This window comes from Nelumbo nucifera, chromosome 7, assembly GCF_055504915.1.
Source record: "Nelumbo nucifera cultivar China Antique chromosome 7, China Antique-T2T, whole genome shotgun sequence".
NCBI lineage: Eukaryota > Viridiplantae > Streptophyta > Magnoliopsida > Proteales > Nelumbonaceae > Nelumbo > Nelumbo nucifera.
Window position 1 is genome coordinate 37,105,017 of NC_142655.1, and position 9,398 is coordinate 37,114,414.

The 9,398-nt window shown below is 37.4% G+C and overlaps 1 protein-coding gene across 4 annotated transcripts; it reads right to left on the bottom strand.

Annotated features, from left to right (window-relative positions):
• Positions 1 to 1,801: 1,801 nt before the first annotated feature.
• On the bottom strand, positions 1,802 to 8,667 carry LOC104598365 (putative UDP-arabinose 4-epimerase 2). Of its 4 annotated transcripts, XM_088891646.1 has the most exons (12): positions 8,117 to 8,667; positions 7,319 to 7,482; positions 6,642 to 6,766; positions 5,887 to 6,000; positions 5,657 to 5,764; positions 5,475 to 5,566; positions 3,782 to 3,923; positions 3,519 to 3,613; positions 2,836 to 2,965; positions 2,548 to 2,692; positions 2,136 to 2,420; positions 1,802 to 1,932 (listed from the first exon to the last, which is right to left on the bottom strand). In XM_088891646.1, exons 2-11 carry the CDS (start codon positions 7,377 to 7,379, stop codon positions 2,179 to 2,181), a joined length of 1,254 nt encoding a protein of 417 aa, XP_088747772.1. In that variant the 5' UTR covers positions 7,380 to 7,482; positions 8,117 to 8,667; the 3' UTR covers positions 1,802 to 1,932; positions 2,136 to 2,178. The 4 variants fall into 4 exon arrangements, with proteins under 4 accessions (XP_088747772.1, XP_010258701.1, XP_010258702.1 ...); XM_010260399.3 differs by lacking the exon at positions 1,802 to 1,932 and having other exon boundaries at positions 1,951 to 2,420; positions 8,240 to 8,666; XM_010260400.3 differs by lacking the exon at positions 1,802 to 1,932 and having other exon boundaries at positions 1,951 to 2,420; positions 8,117 to 8,666.
• Between the last annotated feature and the right edge of the window lie 731 nt (positions 8,668 to 9,398).

Consider the following 9,398-nt stretch of genomic DNA (forward strand, 5'->3'; position numbering starts at 1 on the left):
CACCATCCTCAACCCTTTCTGCCGTGCATTGGGAACACCTTTTCATGAATAAAAATATACATGGAGATGGTCCCATTGCACAGCTGCAAGTGCTGTGGGGACTAAATCCTAACTCATTATGAAGGATGTATTAGCATGCAAACTCAACCCCGGATATACTGTAAATTCAGGTTATAAGTGTCTGTGGGCTGACTCTCCAGGCCCATCCATGTGCACTGAATATGACCTAGGTTTGTGGTGGAAATCCTAGTGGAAACACTTTAATTTGCCACCTCGGGTTTTTTCTTATTATGGAGATGCCTCAATGGGGTGCTTCCGATGGCATTGGAGCTTGCAAAACGAAGCACTAAGGTTGACCTCACCTGTCCACTGTGTGGAGTGGACAATGAAAGCTTACAGCATCTCTTTTTGGTGTCCACCTGTCAAAGCCATTTTTGGCTTCCAAACTATGGTTCAAAATATCAATACAGGGCGATATGCCAATAGGGCGTGTCGGCCTGTATCAGTACTGTTTCTTTTTTCTGAATCTGGTTTAGAGGGGCCGGTCTAAGGCCCGTCTACCCCCTGAACCACTTGCCGATCCGAAATATCCCCCATAGGAGTATATTGGAAAGGCTCCGATACAATATGTATTGGCCGATACGTGATGATATTTTGAACCTTGTTCCAAACTGAGCCTGATAGACGTTTATGTGAATTAAAGGAATGGCAAAACATGGACTCGGATTTGGGTACTGTCGACAGTACTGTTTTCAATAATGGGGTTATTATACTATGGTGTATTTGAAAAACCAGATGTAAGAAAATTTTTTATTAAGAGTTCCTCCCAGAGAAAGTGTTGGTCATATCTTGTGCACAAACTAGCATACCCCTCTCCCTAACCCCTCTCCCAGCCCTCTCACAAGATCGGTTGTGTCCCATAATTGGCAAAAACCAGGGGGAGTTGGGCTGAGTCCGGATCTCCTGCCCACACAAACTTTGCCCACGTCTACCCACATAACATCATAGCTACACATAAAAAACATCTAATCCTCCTGTATAGTATTATGAAGGGGAGGTGTTCCCAATTCATGGGATAGTGTTATGAATAGTCGTGAGCAGAGTTCTCATGAGCAGAAAATCCGGAGTCGGGCTTAACAGCAATATTTATGATGCCTTAAAGTCTACTAGTGCGGGAAATAGGCATTGTCATCGTGAATCATGCGGGTGATTTCATTACTGCTTGTGCAAAAGGTGCCATTCATCTTCTTCTCAGATCGCGACGCAGTAGCATTTAAAGGATTGCTATTGGCCAAATCTCTTGGGATTAATCACGTGTGCATTGAACGAGAAAACCAAAAAACAATTAAGCTGTATAAGGGCTAATTAATTCCTCTGCGTCGAGATCAAATCAGCCCCAACAAGATTGCCCTCCGCTCCGCAATGTTCTACAGCACATCGGGAACATCTCCTGATACATCATCATTTCTGATTTTCTCATCAGATGTTTCCTATACACGGCGGGGATGTGCCGTGGGACGTTATGGGGGCTGATTTGAACTCCTCTCTGTCGATCATTTATCAGACTTTAGCCACTTGCAGAAGTCTTATCAGGGAATTCTCTCATATCTCTATAACCTTAGTGGACCTGGTGGTTACTGTTTTCCCCCATTTGAACTCCTCTCTCCACCTTTTTTCCCCCCATTTTCAGAGAGAAACAAAGTACAAGTTTTTGATGATTACAATGAAATCGTCTTTCTGGCTTAAAAAATGATATATATATAGAGAGAGAGAGAGAGTGAGTGAGAGAGAGAGAGGTTACTGTTCGAAAATTCAGATCACCCATGGAGATCTTTCAGTAACATCTAGATTACCATAAAATGGAGGCTTCTTTTCCATGTTACAAGCAAGAACAGCGACGAGTCCAAATATAATTGTTGTCAGAAAAGACTTCTGCAATAATGAGAAGGGTTAGTATAAGGAGCTATATGGGCTGGATGCATTATTATTCAACTTTCTCTGTTCTCATTAATATAACAAATGGGCTTGCTCCTACGCTGATTTATCTCCAAAATGAATACCCAAAACCTCCCCTTTGCATATCAAGGAAAAGGTCAATAAGAAATAAATGTGGGAGCTCAATGCCACAGCCGCACCTATCTGAATCTTCTGTTACAAATTACAATGTGGAATGATCTATCAAGAGGACATAGCCAAGGGGGGCCCATATCCATTACGATGTGACTGCTGCCATCTCCATGCAATCTGCAAACTCTCTTGAAGATTGGTGTACTGTGCTGTCCAGTTTAACTCATGCAGTATCTTGGATGGATCACTGTAAACTTCAGCATAATCTCCAGGCCGGCGGCTGAGATATTCAACTTTGATGTCCACACCTGTCGCCTTCTTACATGCCTCCACAAATTCCTTGACTGATCTACCTGTTTACAAGATACAGAAAAGCTTTAGAAATTTCAACAAGAACACTATTCCATCCAAAATGCCTGCATTCCTCAAATAAACAGATGTATTTGCAATTTGCCATCTTATCTACGTTGAATTCACTACCTTTTCCTGTGCCAACATTGTAAATACCAACTTTTCCAGGGGTTGCCTTCACAAGAGCCTTCACATGAGCATCAACTAAGTCTGTGACATCAATGTAGTCTCTTATGCAAGTGCCATCAGGTGTCTTATAATCTGTTCCTTTGACCTAATGAAAATGCCAACTAAAAGTCAGTAACAAATATCATGCACATAAATAAAAGAAACTTGGTCATTTTTCTTATGTTGCATAATCTGCAGATTCTTTTACAAGCAGAAAAAACAGTGAAAGGAAAACGATCAGCAGCAAACCTTCAACCCAGGAATTATCCCCATTGCTGCATCAAAGCAAGCACCTGATATCCGTCCATGCTCACGCAATTCAGGTCTGGGAGCTTCCCCTAGCCTTCCCTCTGGATCTGAACCAATCACATTGAAATATCTGGAAGTTTTTCATAGAGGGAAATTAGTCTTGCAACTATTGGTTCAACTAGTTCTACTCTTTAGAGATATGGATACAAAGCTTAGTAGGTTTGTCATATTTGATTATGTGGATTATTAGCATACTTTAACTTTAGCTACCCATTTTGTCTATGTTCACTAGGAGGATTTCGTAAAGCTTTTTAACTTAAGTTACCCAGAACACCAATGCCTAAAAGGATGGAAACATAACTTGCTCAGACTAAGAGAAGACAGAATAAGCCTTGGCGCTACCACACCGTACTGACACTAGCTATAAGAAACCAAAACCATTTAAACCATTGAACTATACCTTTCAAAAAGCTTGAAAAAGCAGCAGAGGACCAGTGTTTCCATTGGACTTTTAATGGTTGGTCAGGATTCAGGAATTAAGGTATGGGGTGTAATGGGATCTATATGAATTCCCGGAACAATGTACCATCCCAAGATCAAATAAGATGGACAGATACAGACAAATTAACTTCATCAAGAATAAAAACAACCCAAATGAACAACACATACATACACACACCAACCTTAAGATCATGACAGCCATGTCTGAATTCTTTGAGAAATCGAGAATGATATCTTCTGCCATCTTCTTGGCTTTTCCATATGGGTTAATTGGGGCCTGTATTTGTGCATCATGGTCATTTGTCATGTCACAATGAATGTAAAACAGATAGAAGAACTTGTAACAGCCACTTTTTCTCTATTTCTGTAGCATTTACAAATAAAGGAAAATAGTGTGCATCCCTAAATCATTGTCAACAAATACAATGTAGCTTTAAGCTATAACCTGATGAGTTGCTTCTGTAATAGGCATCCTTTCAGGCTCTCCATATGTTGCACATGTACTTGAGTAGATTAGTGTCTTCACACCATGTGCAGCCATTGCCTCCAATACTACCAAGGTATTTGATGTAATATTGTGATAATATCTGCAACGCAGAGGAAGGTGTCATTACAAAAAAAAAAAAAAGACAGGGTATTTTTCACTTTTTCACTATAAATAGTAAAATAAAGTTGTTTAATCTTTTGAAAACACTAAAATTTTAGGGGGCTTTCACAACGAGGTAGAAAATGGTTAATATCCCATTAGAGCTGCAATGATACACAAGAATGCAAAGCAAGTTAGGAAGCTAAAATGAATCCCAACTTCTGAGTTAAAGATACATACATTATAATACTAGAGAATTAATTATGCCATTTGGAAAATCCTTGGATTTCAAATCAGCTAGACATTCTTGGTTCTGCTACAGGTTTGCATGCCTTTCAGATCCATCTGGTCAAATTGAATAAAAGCTCTGCTTCGCAGAATCACCATTTTAAGAATGAAATTCGAGTAAAAATTGATTCTTTTTTTAAGCTATTTTTTTAATTCCAATAAGGGAGTTCTTAGAATGACTTTTGACCCCCTCCCCCCCAAAATAAAAATGATTCTTAGAATGACAAAGTAATCAAAACTAACTCTCTGAAAGCATGCCAAATGCATCCTAAATTGCCCTAGATTAAATGGGTATTCTGAGAAAGTTTACTTAATCAGGGAAATTCATCTTTCTCCATCCTCCAAGCTTGTGTATTAATGATCAGAGAACTTAGTGCTGTAAACCCCACTAAATGGTGTCAAAATCATGTGTAGACACATCTATGTGATAATAGAAACAATTATAGCATTAGTTTGAAGAGCAGAGTTTACTAAAGATATGGAAATTATTAACTGATTCTTGCTGATCAAAAAGGGAAAAAAATCTAAAGATTCTTGATCCTCTACAGGATTGCATACTTAAGGGACACATCTAACAAAACTGAGAAAAATTGCTCTGAATTAAATGGATAGTACTTGTAAATGTTAATTCTAGTTTCTCATACTCAGACAAAGCATCCATGACCAAGTAGAAAGTCTTTATGTTTGATATATAAATAGATCGACACATTGACAAATTCATCACACCTCTCCAAATATAGCTTCTTGTAGTTTAGCTCTAAACAAACCAAACATGACTATGAACTTTCAAGACTTCAAAATAAAAAAGACAGCCACCTGAACAGGCTTAAAATCTGGAACATAAATCTTAGAACAGAAGTTTCCTCTACAGTTCTACCAATGTTTAAGAAGTTAAGGGGAAAAATCTAAATGCTTTATTTTTTCTATTCAGACATATAAATTGACATTTATGATTCTTTTCTTCCAAGAAAAGTCACTTCAAGAAAAATTCTTATCAAATTTTCAAATAAATAAAGAAGTTTGTAGTCTCAGATGGGGAAAAAAGTTTCTCATCAACTTAGCAACCCAACTGTCAGAATTGAGTTAATAGTTACTAAATCCTGCAAATTAATGCAGAGATTTCTACAGTTCTACTAATTAACTAACCCAAGGTACTAAGTAAAATTTTCTGCACTCTAAGGAAGTTGGTTATTAGAATATACCAATCTTTCTCAAGATCAACTGATGTTTAAAAGGGTCCAGTTTAAATAAGAATAACCCACACCTGAGAGGATCAAGTGTGCTTTCCCCAACATAAGCAACAGCTGCAAAATGCATCACAGCATCAAATGCATTTTCTGCAAATATTTTGTGTACCTGAAATATATCAATTAAGGTAAAAACTTTCAAAAGATTAAAAGCTAAGTTAGAGAAAAAAAGCACCCAATGACTGTAAAAGTAGGATACAGCTTTCACATCGCCCAAATCAGCATAAATGAACTGAAGTCTCCCAGGTTCTGGAAACTTCTCCTGAAGGACCTTAATTGCACCAATGTTTCCCCGGGAGAGGTTGTCCTGTCAGAATTAAAAGATACACACAACATTTTATATTTTTACATTGTTTTTTCTGGTACTTAAATCTCAATCATTTGAAACGAACAATAAAGAGGAAACTCATAGTTCAGAATGATAAATACCACTATGGTGACACGGTATGAATCCTTCAGAAGTCTAAGTGCAGCATGTGAACCAATATAGCCAGCACCTCCAGTTACTAAGACATGTGTCATCCCTGGTTCATGACGGGAGAACTGGAGAAAAGAAAAGAGAAAAAAGAATACTGTTAGAGAGGGATAGCAAAGTGGAAACAAGTAAAAGGAAACAATTTAATGAATTCAATCAAGGAAATTTTTCTAACACTCTACAAAGAAGTTGTTGAGTAGTTGGGTAGTACTAGATGTAGATGAACATCTCATATGGTGATGGAAGAACCATGCAATTTTAATATCAACCTAGGTAACTATGCATGTGGGTAAACGTAAACAAAAAAAAAGCCAAGTAAAACCGCTTTCATGCTTGATATTTTAGGCCAAAGTTTTACCAAGAAAATGATCCTATTACTATAAGCAGTAAAGTAACAATTGGAACAGATATTTTAGCTCCAGAGGAAAACTAGATTGGTGGTGATGTGATAGTTCTTTCTCATAATCATGAAATTGTGAGGTTTTGATCCATATGGGTCCATACAGGAGGCATCAACTGGGGGGAAAAGCATATGAATATAATTTGTTCTATTCAACTCTATATATTTCCTTTTACTTTGGTAATGCAAATCAAGAAATGTGTATTCAACACCAGCTTTGCACATGCAAATCAGGAGAAAGTTGGTGTATTGAATACCAACTTTTTCTGGGAAAGGCAAATGTCATATTGCATTCTATGAGGAACTTACCGGGCTCGGGCTACTAAATCCAGGTGACTGCTTCAGCATAATAATGCATAGGGCTGTGAGAATAGCAAGCAAAAGAACCTTGCCAACAAAGTTGCTCTTCCGTTTTGAATCTGCATAATCCATGCCTGCATGAACAACAGGAAAAATTAATCAATAGGAATTCCATATAGACAACCAAATACTAACCAACAGCAGTATTGTTTATCCTTTGGTTACAGAAACCTCCTGGCTAAGGCTCTGCTGCAGAAATCAGAATTTCAATTCAATACCCAAATTATAAATCCACTTGTTCATATCCCAGTTTAGCAGTCATTCTCCACTAAGATCACCTCTACCTTTAACAAATTTATTTGCAGCCATCTCAATACTTCCATATCTTAATTTGTTCTATATTTGTATATATAGAAATAACAAATATGTGATTTGCATCATTTCACCGTTACTTGAATAAGCTTCGCTTTTTCCTTCTTTTTTCCTTTTACACATTTTATTTTATTTTTTTGACGAGCTTCTAAGTTTTTTATCCCACCTCTCTCTCTCTCTCTCTCTCGTTGTTCGACTGTAACAGAAAGTAATTTATAATGAATAAACGATCAGAAATTAAATTAATGTGCAAAAAACCAGGTCTTCTAAAATATACGAGGGTCCTCCAGCGATTGACAAAGAAACCCACCCACCTGAAAGAGACCAAGATCTGCTGGTCCTTGGCTGATTTCTGTTTCTGTTGAAGGGTAACATGTGTGATATTTCTTCAACCGTAATAAATTTGCAAATCAAATCCTAGTCCTCCCACCGACGAGAGCGCAGGGAAACGTCTCGTCAAGCGTGTAACGGTTCTAGTCTGTACCAATCAAAAAGGCCAAAAATCATACAAATTTTCAAATAAAAAAAGAATAATAAAAAGAATGGAAAGAGGGAACAAAAGGAGTTGAGACGAAAAGAAGCTTGGAGATGGACAGAGTAATGCAGAGAACAACTAAAAATTTAAAATTTTCGAAAAGGATCAAAATTTACAATTAAAGAAAGACCCACAGAAGATCACCGATCAAAATTTAAATTTCAAGGTTAGAGAGAAAAAAGGATAAAAAAAATAACAGCCCATGCAGCAAAATCCATTAAGAACATAAACGGCTAAAAAAGAAGGGCATAATGAAGAAGCATATAACAGGATATATAGAGAAAAAAAAGATAAACACACAAGTCCCAAAAATTCAACTTTTCAAGAACATAGTACCCCATAAACGATAACCCATCAGAGATCGACCGTCAAAATCAAACTTCAAGACATCGAAACCATAACAACAAAATTTGCTGATAGGCAGACACCGGAAACACGAATTAGCAGAAATAAACAAACCCTAAGGGAAGAGACAAATAGAGCATAAAAGCTCAACCATAATCAACCAAAATACTCCTCAGAATCAAAGAACCCCAGAAACCCACTTCGATTAAAAGCTTAAATTTCTATATGTTACCTGAAACAACCGGCATTAACGCATTAATAACGTACTTCCGACAAGAAGCGAAAAAAGGGGTGGGGAAATTAAGAAAAACAAAAACACCACAAAAGCATAGTTTTCGAGATCAGGAGGACCTACTAGCAAGAACAGAGAAACGAAACCCCGATTTAAAGAATAATTCTATGAGCAAGCTTGAGTTTCTGCCCCCAATCAACGAAAGAATGGACACCATTGAGTAGAAACAACGACGACGGAAACCTCCAGAGGGAGAAGAAACTACCACGAAGGACAAAAAGTCAAGAACATAGAGAGAGAGAGAGAGAGAGAGAGAGAGAGAGAGAGAGAGAGAGAGAGAGAGGGAAGTCAGAGAAGATAGAAAGGCGGAATAAGAGATGGTGGCCTTGGAGGCTTGGACCGAGTCCTGGTCTTCTTCCTGCGTTTGAATTGTGGGAAACAGAAAGAAGAAAGAGGACTTCTATTAAGTTATTTTGGTGTGAGACTTCTAGGCTCTCGCCATGTTATAGGGGGTGGTGGACAGAGAATCAAGGAAGACAGAGGGCTCCGCTCTCCCTTTCTCCTTTTTTCCTTTTTCTATTTTTAAAATTTTCAGTTATATTTATTTCTCTCTAATACAAAGAATCCTTGCAGGCAGCATCTCATATTCTCAACTGCACTTAAGTCACAAAGGCGCTATAGACACGGTGGGACCCGTAAGTATTCTAGCTTCATGAATGGCATTGCTGTATACATGTTCTTTCAACCCCAAACTTGTATACTTAATTTTTTTTTAATGCAAGAGAACTTCTATACAAATCTAAGTTGCTTTTTCTTTTGCTACTCAATATACAAAATATTCTACTTGTAACGTACCAAGTTGCTAAAACAAGCCATCCCACGAGAGCTGTGTGATAACTGTTTGAGTTGTTTTAATAATTACATCCTAGAATTTAGACTCTGGTTAATGTGGATCCACAATCTACTCTACCATAAGTCAGAATCTGAAACCCACATAGCGTCATAGACTCATAGTTAATAGGAGGAAACCAAATTTCAAAAGCATAACTTTTGCTTCTGAGCTGTAGTTGTGGAAAACAAAATAGAATCAAAAGGTGTTTTAGGCGTTTGGTAAGAATTGTTTTAAGAATACATCAATTTGAAGTCTAAAGAGTTTTAAACTAGAAGTACAAAACTAAACATGGGACTTGGTACTTTTGGGTTTTGGCGCACATGTTATTCAAATATAATATATATTTATAATTTAGTTTAGGAGATTGATATTTAATGTGATATTTTTTAT

Excerpts from the sequence above, each read along its gene's own strand:
- LOC104598365 (XM_088891646.1), bottom strand. The coding sequence starts at position 7,379 with ATGTTACCCTTCAACAGAAACAGAAATCAGCCAAGGACCAGCAGATCT. Across the intron at positions 3,924-5,474 it reads AGCACACTTGATCCTCTCAG|ATATTATCACAATATTACAT; the intron begins GTGTGGGTTATT and ends TCTGCGTTGCAG. Across the intron at positions 2,966-3,518 it reads ATGGCTGTCATGATCTTAAG|ATATTTCAATGTGATTGGTT; the intron begins GTTGGTGTGTGT and ends AAAAACTTCCAG.